This window comes from Falco biarmicus, chromosome 8 (assembly GCF_023638135.1).
Source record: "Falco biarmicus isolate bFalBia1 chromosome 8, bFalBia1.pri, whole genome shotgun sequence".
In the NCBI taxonomy this organism is placed as follows: Eukaryota; Metazoa; Chordata; class Aves; order Falconiformes; family Falconidae; genus Falco; species Falco biarmicus.
The window spans coordinates 23,885,297-23,910,973 of NC_079295.1; the positions used below are offsets into that span (position 1 = coordinate 23,885,297).

General features: G+C 36.8%; 1 protein-coding gene across 1 annotated transcript; it reads left to right on the plus strand.

The window, feature by feature from the left end:
• Nucleotides 1-371: 371 nt before the first annotated feature.
• SLC38A11 (solute carrier family 38 member 11) lies at nt 372-25,428 on the plus strand. The gene is made up of 12 exons (XM_056350515.1): nt 372-626; nt 3,021-3,138; nt 3,553-3,627; nt 5,878-6,012; nt 7,691-7,756; nt 9,452-9,558; nt 10,101-10,180; nt 16,520-16,590; nt 18,132-18,293; nt 20,005-20,117; nt 20,759-20,890; nt 24,036-25,428. Exons 1-12 carry the CDS (start codon nt 594-596, stop codon nt 24,279-24,281), a joined length of 1,338 nt encoding a protein of 445 aa, XP_056206490.1. The 5' UTR covers nt 372-593; the 3' UTR covers nt 24,282-25,428.
• Nucleotides 25,429-25,677: the final 249 nt, after the last annotated feature.

Consider the following 25,677-nt stretch of genomic DNA (forward strand, 5'->3'; position numbering starts at 1 on the left):
TGATTTGGCACTCTACAGCAGCTTGCCCTCCCTGAGGAAAAACAGTGACTGCCGTAGCGGGGCCGCGTAAATAACATCGGTATCGAACAGAAACAACAAATAAGCGACTCTGACACCGGCGCCAGTTTTCGCTACACACCCTGCAGGGAAAGCTCTCCTCGTGCATTGGGATAAACACGATTTTGTGAGGTCGGGGTCTCAGAAACACGAAGCCGCAGCGCTCACTCTCGGAAAGGTCCCAGGCGAGGGGCGGCCGCCTCACGGCGCGGAGGCACCGCCCGCGCGCCCGCGGCCCCTGCGCGCCTCCCGGCGCCTGGCCCCGAGGCTGCGGGCCCCGCCGGCGGCGCGGGCGGGCGGGGCGCAGGCGGGCGCGGGCTGCAGGCTCAGGCCGGGGCAAAACCCGCGGGAGCGCGGCGGGACCTTTCCGAGCGCGCCCGCGAGGAGCCCGCGCCGCGGCCCCGCTGCCACCGCTCCTCGCCCGCCCGCCGCGCCTCTCCGCTCACTCCCGGGCATCTCCCGGGGCTCAGGCAGTGGAGGCGGCCCGCGGCAGCGCAGCGGAGCGGAGGGCAGCGCCCCCTCCGCGGCAGCTGACGATGGAGCGCGGCGGGACGGCCGCTGCTCACCAGGTACCGGGGCTGGGATCGGCGGCGGCAGGGACGGGGAAGGCGAGGGGCTCTCCGCAGCCCAGCGAGCCCGCCAGCACACACCTGACTCGCCTTTACTTTCTGCGGGACGTTGGGCAGCGCTCGGGGGCGCCGTGGCCGATTTTGTCGGGCTTTGTAGCCACCAGCCGCGGGAAGCGCCCGGCCCGGCGCCTCGGCCCGGCTGCGCTGGCAGCAGCCATAGCGCTTTCATCTCCGTTCATTTTCGCCCCCAATTCGTATGAGAAAGAAAGACTCGCAGGTACCACGGAGGGAAGAAAAACGCAACCTGAGGGGCCCTGTTCTCGTGCGGTAGGGGAACTGTGGCTGCTTGGCACAGCTAAAATTCGGTGTTGCTTGAAGACCAGAACTTCAGCACCCTGTTTCCTGGTGAGCCTGCCGCTGTCAGTGCGATGGTGGCCACCCAGGCCACCTCACGGGCTGCATCCCATCGCTGGGAGAGCACCTGGCCAGGCACAAACCCGTCCTGTTCACCATCGCCGCCACCTGGCACGCTGTCCCTGGCAGGCCTCCCAGCAGGTGTTACCTCCGTCTTCGGGCCAGTCTTCGCACAGGAGCCGTTTCACCTGTGTCATGAATTCTGTTGCCCTTTCTCATCCTTTTTGCCAATTCAAACGTCTCTTCCAAATGGGAAAAGGACCAGGGTTCATAACAGAGTCTTCAGGCTGTAAAATGCACATTGTGTTCATTTTCTTGTAACAACTGGAAAGAGGGAATTGGGCTGTTCTAGCTCAGTGCAATTTCACGTGTACTGTGCTGCAAGTAGCAGAGAGGATTAAAATTTCAGGAGAGAATGACAGTGATGCTCAAATCAGTAGTGAAATAAAACATGGCACCTGTAAGTCTAGATAAGAAACAGCTGAGGGAGAATGTTATGTATGAAATTGCATGTGATATGGAGAAGGTAAGTAGGAAATGGTGGTTGGTTTGTCTGTGGTGATAAAAAAATTTGGGACACCAGGTGGAAATATTTAATGGTAGATTCAGAACAAAGAAGAGTACCTGTCTCTACATACAATGTATAATTAAGATGTGGCATTCTTTACCATATGATAGTGTAGAAGCTTAAAAAACGTACATGATTTCAAAAAAGGGGCAAATTTAAGGAGCAATCTATTAAGGGATGTGATGCACCAAGAACATAACTGCTTTGGGAATTCTGGGGTATGCAAACTGCTGAAAGCTGGGACAGGAAAATTATTTGCTAACTATTTTGCTAACTATTTTTCATGTTCTTAAACGCTTCCTAGGTGCTTTCCATGGCCACTCAAAAATGGCATACCAGGCTATACTGGCCTTTGATCTGACCCACTATTAGGCTTATAATGTTAGTACTGCTTAAGGATTAAAGGTTCTCCTTAAATATGTAGCCCTCTTTAAAGCACTTACGCTTGTCAGCTTATACCACTATCTACAGATGACTTAGATTTATCAGTCATTTAATTTTTTTTCTAGGAGTAGTAGTGACAAGCATCCGAGTTTCTAATACCTGCTATATATTTTAAGTAGGCTCCTGCATCTATGAAATAGTTTCTTTATTTTCATGGTAAGTACACAATGTTTTGCCTTGGTCGAACACAGGCAAGCATTTTTTTCATTAAATGTGTGTTCCTCTTTTGAATTATATGACTTGATTTAAAATACTGGCCTGCTAATGAATGATTCTAAAATGTTCTCTAACAGCAGAGTGGTGACCTGAGGAGAGGGCCATGGCATGCTTATGAAGAAATGCTTTTTGCAGATAAAACTTTAATTTTTGAAGCTACTGGCTACAAATTGTGCTTTGAATTTTGGTTTGTACCAGACCTTCCCACAGAAAATTTCTGGGATTAACCAATTTCATAGTGTTATTAACTATTCATAATGAGCTAAACCATTGGGTGACAGAAATATTTAAAATGCTGAATAAAACCTTAAATTAGAGCATCATCAGATGTTGGCATACTTTAGTAGTAACTCTTGAAATTTATTTCATTCCCCTGATTCAGAGGTCTGTGTTTACTTATCAGTCATATTAGCTAAAATATTTCAAAAATACTTGAATCACATGTCTGCCTTTGGAACATAACTAAAAAGTTCTTTGTTTAACAGCCTGCCTCTGAGTTTGTATACATTTCTGCCCTTCCACTTAATTTTTTCAGAGAAGAATTCATGACAGATTATGGGTCAGACATACAGGAATTAGATGCCTAACATCCCTTTCATTTCTTACTGGGAAAAAAATGGGATTTAGTTATCAAAATAACTACAAATCTCAGTCTACGACAATTTTTTTTTGATCTTGAATAGGCTATGTGTAAAATACTTGTCCTCACCTATTTTCTCATGTATAATGTTATCATTGTCTTTCTGAAATAGGTAGATACAGATGACCAAACAGCCCTCCTTAGGAAACCCAGGAATAAAGGAGGAAACAGTGATCTGGCATCAGCTGGATTCAACATTATCAACTCTATCATAGGATCAGGGATTATAGGTAAACATACCTTTCTTCACTATCTTGTGTGCAGCCTTGTTTATACATGCATGACTATCCAGTGTGGAGAATAACACTGTTGTCTTACTTTCTGCTGCTGTTTCTAAAGATTTTTCTCTATTTGCTTACTATGCAAAAATGCACAGGTGTCAGCTGAGATTATGTCTCACAATGATAAATACCCTACATACTCTTTGCCATAATGACCGCAGAGAACTGATTGGACAGATGCGGGCTGAACTTCACACCTGGGCAACAGTTTCTTCACTGAAAGTGATCTTTCTGAGGTTATTAAGCACGCTGGTCCAATTTGGAAGATTTGATAATTTTTTTTAATCTGAATTCTTTATTTTGGTTGTCACAAATAAGTATTTGCAAAGATTCTTCTATAATCTTTTCTTTTCTTACTTACAGGACTGCCATATTCAATGAAGGAAGCTGGTTTTCCACTAGGAGTACTGCTTTTATTTGGGGTTGCCTATATCACAGGTACTCTAAAAGCAGTTTCTGTTGTAAAGTGAAAGCTAGTCTTGCAATGTTCAGCTGATCTTGAGCTTAACAATACCTTGAACAAGTATATCTATGACAATAAAAATGACAATTTTTTCCTTACCTCACTAATCCCTTGAGTAGATTAATAGCAGTAGATAATTACACTGTACAACATACAGAGCTGCTTTTTGTGTGCTTTTATTCTCATAAAGCCTAGTTACTTAGACTAGGTCAAGGTGACATTTGGAAAAACAGCTCTCATTTGTGCCTCAATCATCTGCTTTAGTCCACTGTTTTTATCCTAATTAAGAGGCTGATCCTATGGTGGGTTGTATACCACTTTTTTTTTAATATACCACAGAATTAAAACCTTTGGTTGTACTATGACTTTGAATATTTTACTTAATTATAATTCATTTAAAAAAAATGAATGGTTTTACCTTCAAAAAGGGAAAAGTTTTGAAATCACATGGTAAATAAACTTAAATGTAAGCGAATCCATTGGCATCAAAGGAGAATTTTAGTAAAGACTCTGTGGATTCAAGTCTTAAAATAACAAACCAAGTCAATATGAATGGTACATATTCTGTTACTTGTATGCAGAGCAGCAGTGGATGCTTTTCATTGCTTAAAATATCGTTTAAGGCTTTGTCTAAGTCATTGAAGTTTGACTGGAGAGTCATATGACTTAAAGAATATGTTCCTTATGAATGGAAAATTTTCTCTATGGCTGATGGCGGAATACATTAATGAAATTGTATCTTAAACATAGCTCAGAAATTTCAGTTACTTTTCTGTAGGAAATCTGATTTGTCCTTTGCATTTCTAAATGTTTGGAAGACTTCATAGCCATAGGGTTACAACCTGTGAATTTAACTCAGCGTTTTATTATGTTAAAGATGTGGCTCAATATATCTTGCACAAGCAAGTTATAACTATAGTTACAACTTTTTGACTGGTAGCCTTTAAAGTGCAGGCTAAGCATGAAACATTAGTAGTTATTTTGTGTAGTTTTTACTGAATACTTGGCGAATTCTTACTGCTTTTCCTTTTGGGGGATGTTTTTAACTTTTACTGTATATAGTCCTAGATTGACAGACAAATACAATTTTAGGTCATTTAACAATAAATATTTTTCAAGTTTATTGGGTCTAAGATCCCCTGCTACAAAGACCTAATATTTCTTGCTCAAGATCAGCTCGGTATGCAGCATAATTGATAATGAACAATTATGTATTTCTGGTTTTGTCTGCTCCCAATTATAGCATAAGCAAGTTTATATAGTGTAAAAATTGCATATGCTCATGGGAATCTCTGGATTGGCTTTGATATTAACAAATGGTAGAAATCTCCTTTGGAAAGGCTGTGGAAATTTCATAATTATAGTCATTCCCAGAAGAACACTGATAATGTTCACAGAAAAGAACTGTTCCTATCGCAGCATAGATTACAAGCTAAGTGAAAGCCAGATGAGGAATAGATGAGGTCTAGCTACTCTCTGGCAAGACATCTGCACTAAGGTAATAAATTCTGTGCTGTAACTAATCTGGACTGGAAAATCCAATGGTGCTTAAATGAATACTAAAGCATAGCCTGATGTAACACCAATATCTCAGAACTGTTCTCCATAAAATTTGAAGCCCAATCTGGGACTAATTCTGCCTGTGATATCAGCTCTGTCTCAAGGCACGCTGCTTCATAGTTTTCCAGTTAAATCACTTTTTACATGTTTTATTTTAAAAGTATTCCATTAAAATATTTATAATATTGTTAACAGTGGAAAAGACATAAAATATTAACCAGGCTTTACCTTTCACAAACTTAAATATATAGCTGAGAAAAGTGATTGAGAGTTCTAGTACCATGACATAGGTAGTCCCTTGCAGTTTACCCCCCTTCAGGATAAAATAAAATGCTCCAATCATTCAGGAGCTCTGTGTTATTAATTTAATTTTCCTTTTTTGGTGCTTGTTACAGTTCCTATTCCCTTTGGCCATACCGGAAACCAATGAAAATCAGTCTGATTCTGCTGTCCTTAATTGGGAAAGCTGCAATTTCCTTCCAGTATGAACCTATAACTCCTGGGTTTGGTGGACTGGGATCCCTTCTGAGAATTTTTTTTTTCATCCTTGTTCTTCCCAATGCCACTCTTTTCCTTTTTAAAGATTTATTTTTTTTTTTAACCAACTATGAACCAACTACAAGTCAGTTCATGCTGTCTTTAACAGTAATTTTATATTTTAACAGATTATTCCATTATATTACTGATCAAAGGAGGAAACCTCTCCAGTACCAACACCTATCAAGAGCTGGTCAGAAAAACATATGGTCTTGTAGGTTATCTAGTTCTTTCAACTCTTCAATTTTTATATCCATTTATTGGTAAGATCACATAAAATACAGATGATTTAAGTTTTATAAATAACAAGCTTTTTCACATTATCTTATTCATTCACTGGTTAAATATTAAGAACTCTGTAAAGAATATACTGTATATGCCCCTTTCTGCTTTCAAAAAAAAAAGAAAAAACAACTAAAAATTACTTGGTAGGTTCTGAATAACTGAGGAAGAATTCAATGAGATGGAGTACCAGCATAATAGAAATGAACTGAAATATGATAGCAAAGAGATTCATGATCACACACTTGAAAATTAATGACAAAAGCAGCCATGAGAAATAGCAAAGGGCAGATTCTTTTGTAGAATGAGTAGCAGAGCACAAAGTTAATGTGCCTGAATCAAAAGGAAAATGTGACTTTAGGAGTATATTGAATTAATATTTTTCCAAAGATATAGTATTACTGTGATTGGAGAAGCCACTGATCAGAAGTTGATTGACTATTATGTGCTGTCATTGCTTTTCAGAAGCATTAATTCAGCCTCATATCCAATGAGCTACTAGGAAATTGGGCACTCAAGACCTCTTTGAAGAAGAAATAGTAAAAGAACAGGTATAATCTAGGCAGCAAGGACTAGAAGTTTTAAAACAAAGTGATATTCTGAATCTGTTTCCTACAGTAGTAGCATAATTAAATCAAATCTTAAATAAGCTTGATATTTTCACACATGGGGCTGCAGGTACTGGTTGCTTGATGTGCCAAGAGGCTGGACTTGGTGACCACATTCACAGATCAAAACTCCTACTTTGGGAATAATCAGCCTGAATTGATTACAGGTAGCTGAGATTTTTTAAGGGAGTCAAGTTACTGTTACCTCAGGCAACGATGTTACACATATCGGCTCAAAAAAGAGCGTACTTACTACTTCATAGAGAATATGGAAAAGAATTGTAAAGATCTCGGTCCTTACCAAGGAACTAGTTATGCCTATGTACGTACTTGAATTTATTTCTATACGTAGTGTTTATGACTTACGATTTCATAACAGTGACTATTTATGCATTATTTAAGGTCAGTACCTATATATATGTTGTCTAAATGGTGAAGACCATGAGTATATAAATGTATTTTGTGTATGTGTATATACACACTTGTAGTGTAGATTAAGATAAGAATGAAGTATGAATGTTAAGGCCACAGTTTTTGTTAATGAGTGGAAAGAATGGAAGTGCATATCTGATATCTTATTCTGGTTTTAATTCCTTTCTTCTGGTTTGAAGGTTTGCTGACTTTACATGAGCTAGGAAGTTCTGTGCATTTATTCGCAGGACCGATTATTAGACTAACACTGGAGCTTTACTAAATAGAAACAAGAATTTGAAAATAAACTGGCAAAGAATTGCTGTTATAAACAAACAGTGTTTAGAAGCTTAGATTTCCTCTTTGGGAGTAAGGTTATATGGCAAGTCAGCACAACAGCCTTGCTTGTTAGGCTTGTGTAGGTTGAACCTGTGTTTTTTTTAAAAAAGGTGGGTTGGGGTGCTAGAGATTTTTTTTTTTTATTATTGTTTTGTTTTAAACCTGAAACAGAAGTTGTTGGTGCTATCCAGAATTTGTACAAGAGGGACAGTGGTATATAATCCTGAAGTCTACAAAATGTGTATAAAATGTTGATATTTCGTATTTGACTTGTACTAACAAAAAAAAATTATTTTCTTAGCTATGATCAGTTACAACATAATAACAGGAGACACTTTAACTAAAGTTTTTCAGAGAATTCCTGGAGGTAAGATGCATTTAAAAAATTCAGAATGGGGAAAATGTATTGGGTAGCAGTATAGCCTAAGTATTTAGGGCTTACCTGTTACTTTGCTTCTAAATTACACTTCAATATAGTAAGTTAAGGACTTGAAGCCTATCTGTATGAGTGGGGGTTTTTTTGGTGTGGTGTTTGGTGTTTTTTTAATAAGTCTTTCTCAAATGAAAACTATGACTCCTAGACCTTGGTTATCATTGGACTCGGTGTCAGTGAAGAAACCACATGCTTTGATGAAATACTAAGCAAATAGAAGGCGTCTTCCACAGCGGTATATTTTCAAGGTCATCATATTTTGTCATCTTTTTTAGCTTTTTCCTATAATAATCATTTGACTACTGAAACAGCACTTTAGTGAATAATACTGGATGACTTGCAAATAATATAATGAGTTTAATGCTTACTTAGGCATATCTGTAATAGTTGGTCATGAACTACATATGTAACTTTCAATTCTCTTAGATACTACAAAAGCAGGTGTGGCTTTTTGAGCTCTTTAACTCATGCACTTGGACACTTCCTTTGCTGTAAGTTTTCACAGCAGAATCAGTGGAGCAATTTGTGTGTAGTTTTGCCATCTACTTTAGCACAAAGCCAGCTAAGTTAAAAGATTCTTCACTGGGGAATAGAATTAAAAGAAGTGTCTGCAGTGATATGGAAATTCGTATGTGGATGAACTGTTTGATTTCCACAGGTGGACTATAATTTTCAGCAGGTGAAGCCTACAAGGTGTGGATGCAGTTTTAACTGTCACACTGTTGTTCTGTGCATACCTGATCAGGTTGATAGTGACAGTGAATATCTAATAATTTATATGAAGTATGACTTAAGTAATAGCAGGAACCAGCAGCATGACACATCTTTTCACCTGGCCAGTAGAATGCCTGCCTGGAAGGAAGTGGGGAAAGTGTTACCATCTCCCACAGAACAGAGGGAACTGAACACAGACTTGCCATGTCAGTTGGCAGTCACTTCCCAGCCATAATTATTCAGCAAGCTTTCATTCAAGCCCATGGTTCCTGGTGGCCTGACTGGAACTGACATGTTTTGGTTTAAGTTGTAATTGGCTTGAAAAAAACACTGGTTGTACAAATAAATGCTACTGATTGCAGGGAATATTATGACATTGTTGCCTTCACATGGTAATCTGTATTTTACAAGTAGAAGCCAGCTGACAGCAAGAAAGGAGGTGCTCAAAAGAAGCCTCAAAATTAACTTATTTTAGGATCGTTCTTTAAGAATTTGCTTATCTTCAACAGCACAGTAATTGATGTCAACACACAGTGTCAAAAAATCCTCAAGAGTAAATGGCAGAAAGTAGTACTAGGATATTTTACTTGCAGTCTGCCAACATGGACCAGGCACGATGAAGGAAATTAATACTAATCTATATGTAGAAATGCCAGACTTTCAAAGTTTGGTATGATATATCCCCTATGTTATGCATTTGGTTTGAATCTGTAGAATTCTTGTGACTATGCACATGCTGTGTATGGCTTCCTCAAGGTTAGTTAATGCCTAGTCTTTATTTCAGTGTTAATTGGCTTGAGTAAAGGGGATAAAAGCCTGGTCAACATCAGAGATTGTTACTCCTAGCCTTTCAAATGTAACTAATCTGTTCCTCATGTTAGTCTCTAAGAGACGTAATTTTTTTTTGTGCTTTAGTTGGACCAGATAATGTGCTTACTGACCGTCACTTCATAATTCTTCTTACCACCATCATCTTTACCTTGCCTATATCTTTATATCGAGACATAGCAAAACTGGGAAAGGTAAATCAATAGTATTTGATTTTTTGTTTATTTTTGTGTATGCCGTTAGAAAATAAGTGCTAGTCATAACTTAATATATTTGAACTGAATACATTTGGCTAGAGCATCTTAAGTATTTTAGAAGTTCAGACTGACTTCTGCCCCAAGAAATATTGAGAAAACTTGGAATAGTTTAAGCAAAACTCTTGCCTCCCTATGCATCACTGGATTTTATCCATGTACTGCTAGTAGAACTCACATATTGTAAAGCACTGGGTGCTATAGGCCTGATCTTGAAATGCTGAGCACTATTAATTAGAAATATTTAGATGGGAATATCACTTAAAATTAGAGAAATAGTTGGAATTGGCTGGTTACTTAAAAAGAGCAACAAATTAAAAGATGATGAAATACACAAGCTTTCTAATTATAAATATTTTATGTGATATTTAGAACTGTACTTGTTTGTTAATTATTCTTTAAAAAAAACCACATAGATTATGCTGCTAAGAGGACAACCTTTCAGCAGCTTACTGAATGAAGCTGTGTTTTTACCTTTACAGATATCTCTTATTTCTTTGATTTTAACCATTGTCATCCTGTGTATTGTGATGGTGAGAACAGTAACATTCAGTCCACAAGTGTGAGTATTCTTGCAATTGCCACAAAGTGAATTTTTGATTGTATGTAATGTTATTTCACTGTTACATATATCTGCATAGTTTTGGAACATGGCTGTTTTGGGAGAGATAGATAATTGAAAGAATAAATCTGTATTAACAGTAATACAAAATGAACTGCTAAAACACTTTATCTTTTTTATTTTTCCTGTATTGCACATAAATTCAGAAAAACTGTAGAATAATTGGCTCTGGAATGGGCATGTGAGGTTGTCTGTCTTTTGAGAAATATTTACTTTTTTCCGTTATTGTCAGATGGCCTATAATTTACAATCTTAAAATAGATAGTATCTTAGTAATACTTCTCATTTTGTTCATATATTAATATAATAAAAATGAATACAAATAATGGCATTAAAAAAGAGAACACAATAATAAAAACTTTATTCTGTCATTTGAGAAAGCAACAATATAAGCATGCAAAACTGTTTTCCAGCACTCATACTCTGAAAGCAGTATTTAACGTTGGACATTGGAGTGTTCTAGACAATTTAGTATAAATGAGTGTGTGTTGTGGCAAGATTTTTATAATTATATGGCAAGAAAGTGCTATGAATCTATTATCTTTCTTTAATGGCCTAGAAAGTTTGCATTTGTCCTTATAATTTAAATATTTTTATATATATATATATTAATAAAGACAACAAACTATTTCTGAATGTGCTTTTTTATTTATTGGGACAGTTTTATATAGTATTTCTAATGTTTCTGTAAGCAGTGAATTCTTCTGCCATGACTGTTTTAGCAGTGTTACGCACGATCGTTCATTTGTCTTACTGGTAAGATATGTGGGTTAATTGCAGGGTATTAATGTTTAATGCTAGGAAGATGGGTAGAATAGTAGTTTCTAAAGTTGTACCAGATAATATTGCCTATCATCCATAAAATGATGCACTTGAAACAGTGTGGGGCATCCCCCCACCATCTTTCTGATGCTGTGTGTTAAAGGGGTATTTGAAAGAATAGTCACAAAATTCCCTGTCAAAAAATGAAGAAGCTATATATAATGGTTACTGATGACCTTGTTACTATGGTAACATTTCTTCTCAACAGCTGTGGAGCACTGAAAAATATGGAATGCGTAGTTTTATTTTTTCTTACAAGACATAATGTTGAGGTTTGAGTGATTCTTGGTTTTACTTTTTAATTCTTTAGAGACTTCCATTTCTGCCTTCACACTTATGTTTTAAAAAATGCATCTAGCAAGTTGTTAATCAGATTTTTTTTTTCTCACAGTCTATCAATGTCTATTTTTACTATTTGTATTTTACAGTTAGAAATAGACATATACTTTCAAGTATTAAAAACCTTCTAATATTTTGTTAATGGTATAATGCTCTGCCATCTCTTTTTTTTTTTTTTTGCAGTAAAAATGAAGAACATATTATTTTCATATGGGTCACATCACAGTATTATATCAAATAAAACAACTAAATAAATTTATTGTGAATCTTTATTAAAAGAGTAGAATTGGAGGTTTTCAAGGAGATTTTAAAAAAATTATGGTTATGAAGTTCAGTTCTCAGATCTATTGTATAGGAAAATAATTTGTACAATCCTAGATAAAGACTTGATGGGCCAGAGAGAATACTTAATCCCTACCATTGTTGCACAGCAGAATGGATTGTGTGCTTGTCATTGATGACAGCTGATTATCTAGTTTGTTCTTGGCAATTCAGTGATTTTTCCATTCCAGTTCTTAACAAGCCTTTTCTTATGAATTCTTCCTATATGTGTCTCTTACTGCATTTGGTGTTGGTTGCTTCTTGGCATAACCACAGTGGATGTGGACAGCAAATTGTTCATTCTTTTTCAAATTATTGAAAAAACAACATTAAAGAGCTGTATCTTTGATCCCCTTTGGTGATCCTTTTTATAGACTAAACACACACAGTTCCTTTAGTGTTTCTTTGTCATTTCCTGTACTACTGATCATTCCCAATGGCTGCCTTAAGTTCTCTGCAAATGAAAGTGAGATCGTGGTGCCCCAGCTGCCTGTGGTATTCACATTGAGGAGCAGAGAAGAAAGATTGATGTATCTTATATGTCCTCTTTTGGGGATTGCCGATGTTTGCCTCTCTCAAAAGTAGCATGACATTGTAGACATGCCTTGAGTTTGCAGTCTAAGTGAAGCACCAAGCCCTTCTCTGCACAACAGTGAGCTGGCAATTTTTCCTTTCTTTTTACTCTGTTCTCATGAAGTTGGGTGTGTGTTTGGGGTTTTTTTTTTTTTTGCTTGTTGTTCCCCTGCCCTGTTCTCATGAAGCCTTTTTCCCCCAGCATAACTGTAGGATTTGTCATTACAGAATTGAATACTGCTTTATTAGATGATTTCTCCATTTACCAACCAATGATTTTTCTATTTTCACCCTGTTCTCTAGCATGATTGTATGAACTGCACATTTCATACTTTCTGTTGAGGATGCTTCTTACTTTTTGTTCCATCATTCAAGTTACTGCTGAATACATTCAAAAGTGTTGGACTCAGGTCAGGTACCACTGGAATCCCGTTTGGATATCTATTCGCTTTGATAATTACTCCCTGGCTAGTAATCAGCTTTTACTTACCTTCAGATTTTTCAAAGTGAAGTTTGCTTCCCTTTGAGAGGTGCAAGAAGGTTATCTGGGAATGATAAAACTGTTGTTTTACTTAAATGCAATGCATGTTCTAGTTGAAAACTCTATCTATTATTTGGACAACAGAGAATGTTATCTCTCTTAGAAACCTTCTGTGATGTGGTAGCCCATCAGTGAAACAACAACATTATTACTATTTTTATATGATTTGATGTACTTGAAACTGTAGGCTGAAAAACAGCAATTGAAAGTCTTTGGAGTGTTGCATTTTTGTTTTGGTTTTTTTTTTAGTTGCTTTGGGAGTGGAGCAGGTTTTCCAGGGACATTATAGGAATGTTATTTTCTTATTAGTGCTCAAGAATAAAAAAAATGTATTTATGATGAGTGATTACTTGATTTAAATTATTGCCTGTTATGACAAATATGAAACTGAAGTACTTTTTTTTTTTTTTTCCCCTCCAATTTTGCTTTCAATTAATATCATCCATATGATTATTGTTGCCTGAAGGACATAATGAACCTGCAGATAAAATCTAGTATTCTGGACCCAGAGTTTTAAGATGTTGGATAAAAGTACATTTTGATGATCCATTCTTTACTTTATTTCCACCTGCTTATAGCTTGGTATTTTTCTACTGTGATCAAAACCAATGAGTTAGAATTATCTCAAACTTTAAATGTGCAGTATGTTAATATCGCATAAAATAACTTTGTGCTTCAAAGATTAACATTCACTTCTGTAAAAAGCAATATTTTACGTAGCTTATAAAATTGGATCGTTTTAATTTGGTGTTCTTTTGGAAAGAATGTCACGATGCCAGTGTCTGCATAATACATAAATCTCTAGGAAAAACTTCAAGAGCATCTGCTACACATAAATAGGATGTGAGAATTACTCAACTGGCAGCTGATCACAGGGATGAAAAACCAAGGGTTCAGGAAAATAACTTTAAAGTAGAAAGTTGATTCTTTCCTTCATATAAATAATCCAGTAGTAAGCAGAGATAAACATAATGTGTGATGAAATTAAAAAATAAAACTAAGCTACCATATATTTATGGAACTGCTAAGTAGTTCATTAAGGAATAAAGAGGAGTTAAAACAGCTGTTACTAAGTGGGACTGACATACAGCTTTGTCTTGTCTGTGTTCCTTGACAACCAAGATGGCTTTGATTAATATAAAATTCAAGGCTGATGAGAGCATTACTCATTTTCTTTTAGTTATGTTGATTGATGTTATATTCAGCATCTATAAACTTTTTCAGTATCTTTAGATTTTTAAAGTTTAAACAAAAACTAAAAAGCTATTTTACCTTTGAATAGAATTTAATTGAAATTTTACAATTAATTTCCTGTCTAAATCATTGAATTAAACTCGAATTAATCTGCCATGTGTTCCTGGATTATTTTGATAACCGCCAGTTTGCACCTAGCTCCCCTGTCAGACATATGACTTTGCTTTCTCTCTAGAAAAAAAGCTTCTTTTTTCAGTCAGTGTTTCCTACCTGCCAGCTGGGTTGAGATCAGGGATGCATATTTCTCTTGCCCTCCTTAAAGATATTTCACTTCTGATGCACTCTGCTGTATTATATTTGGCAGCATTTCTACATAAATGACAGAAGAGATTTTTTGATAGTACGGATCTTAAGAAATATTTTACAAGAAGTAGAAGATATGCTTTTTAGACTGCCAGATTTGCCCATCTCTTACTCATGATCTGGATGTGAAATGCCTTTTACCCTGTTAGGGAAGCTCAATGTTTGCCTGGTTCATTTGTTCTTTTCATTTCCCCTTGTTCTTATGTAGATAAACACAAATATTTTCAAAACTTTTTAAAACTCACTAGCATGTTTATTATGCTATACTTTCCCTTAAGTATTCTGAAGACTGAGTAGAATCTTACTTTTTTAACCTCCAGGCTGTCTTCATCACTAGGCTTGATTACCTTCCTATGGAGAGTTCTTATTGTCAGTCTGTCTTGCTGTTGTCTTTCAGCTGAGACCTTTTCCTGTCTGCGATCTCCCTTAGGATGTTTTTTTCTTGTTCAATCTTTTTATTATTTTTGTTCCAAGAATCACACTTCCATTACCTCTCAGCTTTTGCTTTGTGTTACAGCTTCTACTATATATGATAGTACAGCTGTCAATAAGTGCATTTTGTATCAGAAATGTATTTCTTCTGTTCACTTCCGTTGCATTTCATCTACTTCTTCTCCAGCATGAAAAAGACTTTGTGTTCATGCAGGCGTAGCCTTGTTTTGTACCCTGAGCAGGGAGCAGTAAGCTGGCTGTTTTTGTCATTCATGGATATTCACAGCTACCGCTGTTCTTCTATGAGGAGCAGTTAAAATCTTCCCCTAAGAGTTGCTAAGAAGAATGTAGGTCAAACTAAATAGGGACAAGGACAAAAAAAATGAGCTTAAATTTGATGCTCAGGTTCTGTGTACTTCAAAGTTAAGCTTAGCAACTACAGTTTAAGAGCTGAAAAGGTGCTCCAAGTCTGAACTGAATATGAATTAGATACTATAAATCTGGGAGTTTTAATATGGAAAAGGAAGGATTGACTATTTGAGCTCTCAAGAAATAGTAGTCTATGAGTTCTGAAAGGGGAAACAGCAATATCTTTCGTTTTTTTTCTTTTTTTCCTCCTCTAAGGAAGGAGTTTAAACATTTGGAAGTAATGGAACCTAGCATGGCATATACCACTACAGCTGTCAAAACGGGCTAGTTATCACCAGATAGAGGGAGAGACAAAGCTGACATTCAGAACTTCACAGAACTGGCGTGCGTGCCACACTACTTTCTAGGGCAGTAGGAAAATAGCAGCTAAGGCCTCAGGTGGCAGCAGCTTTCCCTCTAAATAAAAACAGAAACTTAGGAGCAGCCAACTTTTTGTGAATAGGTTTCTCTGTACTGTTCTTTGTGCTTCAGTATTGCAAATAAAACATTGAACTGGCTTATGAATTTCATTTCATAGTTTTAGCAACTTGTAGTTCTGGAAAAAGCTGTTTTGTGTTCTTCTCCTTTCCTTTATTTTGGCTCTTTATTCAGAGAGGAAGTTTATGCATCAAATGGTTTTTAACAAAGTTTGCTGACTGTTTTCTGTGGGCCTCCTCTAAGAATTACGATTACCTGACGTCCAAAATTGTGTGCATATCTTAGAGGAGCAGATGTGGGGGATGCTACACTTGTGCCTGATTATAGAAGTCTCCATATACTTACACTTTATCACTTTGGGAACTAACAGAATCCCTTTACTATGAGGAATAGGTGGGACAGGTGTAAAGAAGGGCAAACTGCCTCGCTTAATTCGTAGCCTAGGAAAAAAGTATCTCTAGACTGCATGGATCACATGTGTAAGCTCAAAGGAAGAAACTGCCTCTAGTCAGAAGAGATTTTGGGTTGAGATAACCTTAGTCGGAATCAGTAACAGCTTTTACCTTCCTTGTTGCTGTTTCTTGGTATATGACTTGAAGAGTTTATTTACAAAACTGAAACAGACTGACATTTTTAGCTGTAAAAACTGATTGCAGAAATACTTAAACAAGGGGGGTGAGAAGGGTATCTCCCTAGTTTCATCTTATTGTTGATGGACACTGTGGCCTACTTCAGAGAGTTCTGGAGATCTGACTGGCAGTCCTGTATTACGGCATAGTATTTTAGGTTATTTTTAATAACTGATACTTGAAAAGAGGATAATCTATTAAAACAAATGTCTGTTTTAGACCCAAATCAGAAAATGCATGGATATTTGCAAAATCAAATGCAGTACAAGCTGTTGGGGTGATGTCATTCGGTAAGTAACTTTTTTGGTATTTTTAATACTCGGATCAACTGTAAGAAATTACTTTATATAATATATTGGACCTACAAGTTGCATATTTTCAATTGTAATTTTTTATATTAATGTTAAGCTGTTCCAGAAAAAAAATGAAGTTGAGTTTGAGTCATTTACATTAATTTATTGACCATCCTGCCCTAGAGGCTGTTGCCACCGTAGCAGACAGCGGTGTGACATGTGAATCCAGGTCGTCTTAAAACACTTACACTAATAGGGTTAGTCTAATTGATAAACTGAGGAGACTGTGATCATTCTGCGTTCTCTTGGCTAACCTTTAACAGAAAAATCTTTGACTGCAATGTATATGTTCACTAGAGAGTGCCTGTTGCTTCCCATTTCTCACAGTGAACCATTCGAGTGTCATCTTGCCTCCACTACCATAGAATCGTTTAGGTTGGAAAAGACCTGTAAGATCACCAAGTCCAACCATTAACCCAGGACTGACAAGTCCTCCACTGAACCGTGTCCCTAAGTACTGCATCTACATGTTTTTAGATACCTCCAGGGATGGTGATTCCACCACCTCCCTGGGCAGCCTGTTCCAATGCTTGACAACCCTTTCAGTGAAGAAATGTTTCCTAATATCCAATCTAAACCTCCCCTGGCACAACTTGAGGCCATTTCCTCTTGTCCAGTGGCTTGTTACGTGGGAGAAGAGGCCGACCCCCACCTGCCTACTGCCTCCTCGCAGGCAGTTGCAGAGAGCAATAGGGTCCCCCCTGAGCCTTCTTTTCTCCAGGCTAAACAACCCCAGTTCCCTCAGCCGCTCCTCATAAAGCTTTTTCTTCGGACCCTTTGCCAGCTTTGTTGCCCTTATCTCAACACGCTCCAGCACCTCAATATCTGTCTTGCAGTGAGAAGCCTAAAAATGAACAGTGTTTGAGGTGCAGCCTCACCAGTGCCGAGTACAGGGGGACAATCACTTCCCTTGTCCCACTGGCCGCACTGTTTTGGATACAAGCCAGGATGCTCTTGGCCTTCTTGGTCACCTGGGCACACTCATTCTAAAATATGTTCTTGCCTGCAGGATCTGGTATATTCTTGTTATTGCTGTGACGATCTAAGGCCTCCTAATGCTTGCTGCTGCCTAAAATGGATGTCATAGGATGTCTGAAAGTAGCAAATGGCTCTGGAGTTTTTTGGGAAAAAAATAATAATAAAAAAATAATCTCAGAACTGCTGTTGTGTTCTTAAGAAATAGAAGAGCAGGAAGAGAAAACAGAGGTGGGACAGAGGTGTGGAAGGTGAGAAATGGTGTGGCATTGTAAGGTAGTCAAAATCATCCTAGGATGAATATAAACCTTCATCAAATCAAATAACTAAGTAAAAATTGAAGCCATTTATCATTGCACTCATTCGGGGTTAGTTTGTGTTTAATGAGTGGATTCACACTGTGCTGTATCTCTCCTACCTTGGAATACACATTCTGTAAATGTATTTTATATGCTTATATGCATGAATTCATACATCTGCTTTAACTGTCATGTGTGTTTCAGCATTCATCTGCAACCATAACAGCTTTTTAATATATGGGTCTCTGGAAGAACCCACATTAAAGAACTGGTCTCAAGTCACACATGTGTCTGTCTCACTTGCTGTTATTATCAGCGTTGTGTTTGCTGCATGTGGATATATGACTTTTACAGGATACACAGAAGGTAAACTGCTTGACCCCTCAATTTTGGTGCTTGCTGTAATCCTTACATTTCTACCTTTCTGTCTGACTTTCGTTGTTAATTAGAGACTCTAAAAATACCAAAATCATACTATGTTTGGACAAAAATAGTTAAGACATTTTTTATAGTTACCTAACAACCAAAATGGGGTACAAAGATGTCAGCAAAATGTTAATAGGTGTCAGAGTCCCAAGTGTAAGCCTCACCAGTGAAAGTCCCCTTTGAATACTTCCATAATTAAAATACTTCTGAGGACTAAATATCCATAATTTAGCCACATGGTCCACTAGGAGAGAGCAGTAAGAACAAAAATTGCCTTGATTTTTCTGCAGGGTGCCCGGCATATATTTCTGTACATTCTTTTTTATCTTTTCCTGTCTGTGCTAACACAGTATCCTAGCTCTGACTTAGAGGTGTTTCCTATCTTTACAACAGCTTTTCTGCTGTAACTAATCCTACTGTCACCTCTGTGGGTATATGAATATACATATGTGTATAAAAATATATAATCAATGTTACATCATACTATTTAACATCATTTTGTTGAAGTGGAAAAGGTGCATAAAAGAACGAGGCATAGATTTGGTTAGTGCATTAGCTTCTTCAGGAAAAATACACATTTCATAAACAAGCAGATTTTCTGTTATTTAATAGTTCTGTTCCAAATTGTAGGAGAAGGCTTCCAAGCTTCTTTCTTTCCTGATGCGCAGCAGGATGTGGTTGAGAACAGAGGAACTGTAGGATGGGTGTTACTGCTTGATCTGGCCTCTTCCTGCCTCCAGTGCTCTTTATGCAGAATAAGTCACTGACCTAGGTGCAACTGTAGGTAGACCAAGTGCAAACTGGCTGAGATATTTCAACTATAGAAAGGTCTGACTACAGCTATCCCTCAGTGTATGACTACTGGAAGCAGGGTCTATCTTACCTTCTTTCTCCCTGTCAAAATTTTTTGCTTGCTTTCTCTGAAGTACACCATAATTGCTTCTTCAGTGCCATAGTCATCCTGAAAGTAGTAAATCATAAGACAGTATAGTAAATTAGAAAAGATCTGATCGCTGTCTTGTAGTGTCTTCTTGTGCCTCAGAGATCATTATTCCAGATTCTTTGTGGTAAAGGCTAAGCAAGATGATAATTAGAATTCTCTACCAATGCTTTTGTTGTTAGAGGTAAGAAGATTTGCTAGGTAACAATCTGTAAGCTTTTAATGGGCTTTCAGGGTCAGAATATTTGAAATTCTCCGCTGCAGCTTACCAGCTATGATTTGATACTATCAGTGAAATGCAGTTCTGCAGAGGAATTCCCTGGTCTTCCTTGTGTAATTGTTGTTGTTCTTAGGAATTACATTTATAAAGGAAATAGATCTTTTACATGTAAGCTTTCTTTCTGAATCCGTCACATTTGTTTCAACAAACACCAGCATCTCATAAAAATCTGTGCTAAGGGGAAGGTAACAGATGACAAACTAATGTCTATATATTAAAATATTTTTTTTTAAAGATAAACACTACTTGAAATAAAAACACTGCTAGTAGCAGGATAAAGCTAGATGCAATTTGTGACTGTAACTACAGTTTCTTGATATATGTCAGGAGAGGGATCAGAAACTCTCGATTACTCCAGTAAATTATCCTTCAGTTTGTAAATAGTCAAATGACATGAAGTTTAAACTAATTGATATTTTGCTGTGCCTCAGGAGATATATTTGAAAACTACTGTAGAGATGACAACCTTGCTACATTTGGAAGGTTTTGTTATGGAGTTACTGTAATTCTCACCTTCCCCCTTGAATGTTTTGTGACTAGAGAGGTAAGTATTACATTCTCCCTTTAACAATGTTGATATATATTAATAATTTTCTCACATTATTAATATATACTGTAGCTGAAGTAAATGGTTGATCTGTAGTAAACATCAGCATATCCTACCCTGCTACATGCAATACTTGTAATGTTTAGACTCTGGCAACATACACTGTATTACATTTATCATAACATTATCCAATATTATGTTAATAATTAATAATGTCAGGGATGCTTAAAATTCCAAGTTTTGCTTAAATGCCACTGTTGTTTTTATGTTGAGAATAACTGAAAATAGCATATTTATCATGCTTACTAGTTTGCTTTTTAAAGTATCTCCATCTAAGGAGATCCATCTGTTCAGTAAAAACTTGTAATCGGCTTTTATTTTGTAGTGGGCAAATGAGAAGAAAGTAAGCATACCCTAAATTCTGCAGGTGTAACTAAGTCAGTTTTGCAAGTGTTCTGCAGTTTTAGTAATGCTTTTTGTTAATTATTTTTGGAAGTGGGTAAAGATGCATTATTGAAGCAAGAGAGGTAAAGTTCAGCATACTCTCATCCATTCTTTTAGTTTGTGAATGACTTAGAATAAGCTGTTTGTTAACATACAGAGCAAAATCAAGTTTTAAAATTGTGGTTCTGTTTCAGGTGATTGCCAATGTGTTTTTCCATGGGAACCTCTCAACAGTTTTCCATGTTGTTGTGACAGTAGTTATCATTGCTGTGGCGACTGGTGTATCATTAGTATATGAATGCCTTGGAATAGTTTTAGAGCTGAATGTAAGTGAACCTGTATACTCTTTTATTTAATAAATCACTTTTTTGTAAAACAGAACTCTGAAAAATTCACAGCTCTATTGAAAATCTTGCATAATTCAACAGAGTAATCAGTGGAAATGTTAGTAGGGGAAAAAAGGGATTATTCACTGTTTCAAAATCGGATAATTAAAAGAAAGGAAGTTTAGGAGGTAAAGTCCCTGTGGTTGGGGAGGGCTTTTAGAACAGTTCTGGAGATTTGGCAAGTGGCTATGACTTACCAAATGTATTAAAACTGCAGTGGAAATCACTAAAATACTCATCCTTTCTGTACTCTAGGACTGAATCTGGCATTTCTTTTTCTACTCCCCGCTTCTGATGAAGGTGGCACTTTAATAAACACTGGGGCAGATCCTAATGACTGCCTTGTGCCAAAGGGGCAAAAAATAGGCGGGGGGAAGAAAGAACAAACTAGTAGTAGTGAGACCACAGAGACAGTAACTGGAATTTTTCCCTGCTTTGGACTTAACTAGGGAGCAAAACTAAGTAATTTCATAACCTGAGTGTATGATTTTTAGGAGGAGACTGCTTTGTTTGCCAGTAAATATTTCTGTGTCTGGTATTGCTTCATAGCAGAGATGGAGCTTACCAGGCAGACCACACAAGGCACTCGCTGCTTTGGACCAGTTTTAACACATTTATGTAGCTTTTTTGTTGGCTGGAATCGCCACGTGGTCTACTTGAGTCCTAGGCTGCTAGTTAGCAAAGCAGGCTTACCAGATGAAGTCAGTGGATTTTCACACAGAAAGTATATTTAATGTGAGGAAATGTTAACAAAAATAATAATCCAATCCACATTTATTATAAACATTGTCTTAACAATTTACCTTCCATTTCAAGTCAGCTATTTTTGATAAATAGAGAACGTGTAGAAATGTACTCCAGGATATAAAAGTTAGAAGGTGGAGAAAGTTTTTTAAGGGCAGTCTTTGCTTCTTTATAGAAATATTTTAGAATTGCCTCTTTATATCCCTGTCCATGCATTCACTGACAGTTTTGAGCCATATATTATATGCTTACTGATGGAACAAAATGGAATGAGTTGGTCCTTATGCTATGTGATACAGGAACTTGCATGCACATTACGATACATGTACGCTGTTTTGATCTGCAGTACAGCTTATCTGCTAACTGAGCAGTAATGAGTGATTTTATAGCAGTGATTTAGTACTAATGTTATAGAACAGGTCTGAATATTCAGATAAGCTATCCAATTACCCTCTATTTAAAATAACTACCTACATAGTTTCTTCTAAGTGAATCCTTTTCAAATTATAACTGGCTGAAAATAAACAATATCCCTATTAGTTTGGTCAGGATGCATGTTTCGATTAAAATTTTTGCCACCTTCTTGGCATCTGTTGGCAACTTTTTTTCCCCATCTTTTTTTCCCTCTGTTTTACATTACAAGTGCAGAAAATTCACCTGTGTATATACATATACCCATAAAAGTATTTAAATGTGTGCACGCATACACACATGCCTATTCTGGCCAAATGTCTGAATACTGGTATAATTGACCTAATTAACCATGTCTGCCCATATATGTCTAAATACATATATGTGTTTTACATCTATTATATGTTATAATATGTTAAGAATAAATTTACGCTAGAGAACTGCCAGTGAGTCTTTCTAGCATTAATAAGTTATGTGTGATTCCTATTTGGAATTGAATTGTTTTAAAATAATCACTCAAAAACACACATTCCATCCTTACAATATTTTTACCCAGAGATGCCTAAGCAATTGCTCAATAATCAAGCTGATAGCTTGAGCTTGACTCAGTTGCAAATAGAAGTTGCTAGCCAGACATTTCAGTGGGTAGCTCCTTTCTTGTGGGGTTGTTTTTATTCCTTTTTAAAAGAGAATTTGACAATACAGCTGTAAGTATTTATTGTACGTAATTGTTGCACTCAGAAGGATTGTTCAGTTTCAATATCCATCAGTAGAGAAAAATGAATAGGCAGAGTCTTTACACATGAAAGAAAGATTATCTGTGTCTCAGCAGGCTTTCTGTCCAGCAGAAGAGCTGCCTTTTGGCTCTTTACCAAGGTGGCATTTGCTGCTGTTTCATTGACTCGCTTACATTTTCATTGCTTTCTCATTTTTTAAACAAAGCACAAGCCATTGTGTTTGCCCTGTGGTAATTCCCCAGGGAAACTGTTCAGTCATAGGGGAATCAAGGGTCCATGGATTTTGCTGTGCTATTCTTTTACTGGGATCCTAGTTTGTGTTGCTTCACGTACTTAAGAGTTTCGTTTTTTATGAAGAAGATACTTCGTGCATGTACCTATTTTTGATGTCTGTACTGATCACTGTTAGCAGGCTGTTTGTACAAACAATAATGCAAAGAGATTCAGTAAGCTGGATTTTACCTCACCATAATTAAGTTGAAACATAGTGTTTTTTAAGTATGTGACAAAGTAAACATTCAAAATTTCTGCATAAAAATGCTCTCCTTTGGTGTGTAACTCATATGTTAATCTGCAGTGGCTTTACTGTAAAAAGCATTTAAGCAGGTGCTTTTTATCTGACCCTGTCTATAAGAGTGTTTAAAGAGGAGCTGAATCTTTAGTAGGAAGGGAAGTTCTACTCTCAAAGGGAGCTTTGCTTTTATAGGGAACTCAACCTAAATCAGGTCGTAAATATAGAAATTGATCAGAATTCTTTGAATTGCTATACAGTGTTTCCACTTTTGTAAGGCAGTATTAGATCTAGACTCCTACATGAAATGATTTTAAATATTTTAGGTCAGTTACAGTATTGCAGAACTATTGTGTTTGGGCTGTTACTGTACTTCTGAAGCTGTGAAACTTCCGGTAATCAGATGTAATAGTACTTGCAATTTAAAATATTATTCTGTATCAGCAAAGCAAAAGCATTTAAATAAATCTGAATTATTTCAAGTAGTTTTACAGATATTTTTGCAAGTTATTTGTGACTTTGAAAAAAATTTTCCATATAGCAGCACTGGAATAGGCCTCTATTATCTGGCTTTACTGTTGCATCAATCTAATCACAACCATTTAAAATTTAGGTTTTTGTTCTTCACATGTAAATATACACACTTATGAAGGTTTTTTCTATTGTTGTTTCCCACGCACAGGGAGTTCTGAGTGCTACCCCACTTGTTTTTATCATCCCAACGGCGTGTTATCTAAGGCTGTCCAAAGAGCGATGGAACCATTCAGATAACCTCATATCCTGCCTGATTCTTGCTGTCGGTGTGCTAGTGATGACAGTTGGGTTTGTTTTGACTATCTTGCATCCCCAGGAATGTAGCCATGGAAAAGAAATGTTCTACTGCTTTCCTAGTAACAATTCTTTTCAAAACAGTACGCTTCCACCATAGGTAGCACACCAATCTCCAGACTAGATCAGGTACATCTCACAGCAAGCCATACATGCCAGTTTAAAGGAGAGTGGGAAAAGAGCTTTTGTGTTTTGACATGCACTAAGAATTTAAAAATGTGTAACTGTATTTACATACTTGGTTTTATGCTGCCATCCTTTTCTAGATAAGACTTAAGTTTTAGCTGTTTCAACAAAAAACGGTGCTGTTCAGTAGACGTTACTTGAATCACTTGCAAACCGATCAAAAAAGGCTGCATATTTTTTAACTTAGTCTGCAATGCTGTTTAAAGGTTATAAAAGAAATGTTTGGGAATGTAAACATCTCCCATGTTTTATTGTTGTAATTTAAGAAATTATAAAAATAATAACACCTTAATGTGTATTTATTAACATAGTATGAGGAAGTTTTTTAAGTCCTGAAAAAAAGTATGTATGGATCTCTGTGTATTAAATTTCTGCTGTTAAATTGAAAGACCCCCTATTAATTCTCTCTTTGATTTTGCAATAACTGCCCCTTAGTGCTGAAAGCACCCCTTGTACTTGCTTTGGAGTAAAGGGTAATTTTGTATTGTGACTGAACTGTAGCTGATACAATTCAACTGTAACTGTTACAATTAGTGATCTTCTATTTAAAAGTTACTGCATCAATCAATCAATGCAGGTGAATTTAAAAAGATTCAAGTAAACAGTCTTTGTAAAAATTTCAAGATTGACAGAGAAGAAAATTACGTGTGTAACAAACACAGCTTTTGATTCTTAAATGTATAACCCTATCTATTATTTCTGAAACTGAATTGAAACATTGTTATATGTCAGGCATGTGCAGGTTGAACAAATTGTGTAAGAAAACATTCTAAACTTAGTTATCTTTCTAGTCCTCTGCTTCTTTTCGATATATGGCTATTGATTTTGTCATGGTTTGTTAAATTTTGGTAATTTCTGTTCTTAAAAATTAATTTAACATTAAGGATTCATGTATATGTATGTATGTGTCTATATAAGTACATACATCCATATGTATATATAAAAATACACACACACACATGTATACCTATAGAATATGAGTAATAATTTGAAGTTGAGAGTGAGTTATATAAGTATCTTCTGTATTAGTTCTGGAATTTTGAAAAAAATTTATTATCGGATCTAACCATGTAATTTGAGTTCATTTTTGCATTATTGTGATTGTTGTGATTCCTTTTGCCAACCTTTCCTCAACTACTAGATGTGTAATGCTACTCCATTTTTACGCTGCTAAATGGGGTGGTGATGGTTTTTGTCTTCATTTCATCCTGCATGGCAAAGCTGTTTCATTCATGACTTCTAGCTAAACAGATCTTTAAGCAATGGTCACTGGATGGTGACAATACTTATAAGAGTAATACAGTTTTTAA

Bases quoted from the DNA above. Each gene is read 5' to 3' on its own strand.
- SLC38A11 (XM_056350515.1), top strand. From the start codon at position 594: ATGGAGCGCGGCGGGACGGCCGCTGCTCACCAG. The intron at 3,139-3,552 runs GTAAACATACCT...TCTTACTTACAG, and splicing joins CATAGGATCAGGGATTATAG to GACTGCCATATTCAATGAAG. The intron at 10,181-16,519 runs GTGAGTATTCTT...TGTCTGTTTTAG, and splicing joins GTAACATTCAGTCCACAAGT to ACCCAAATCAGAAAATGCAT.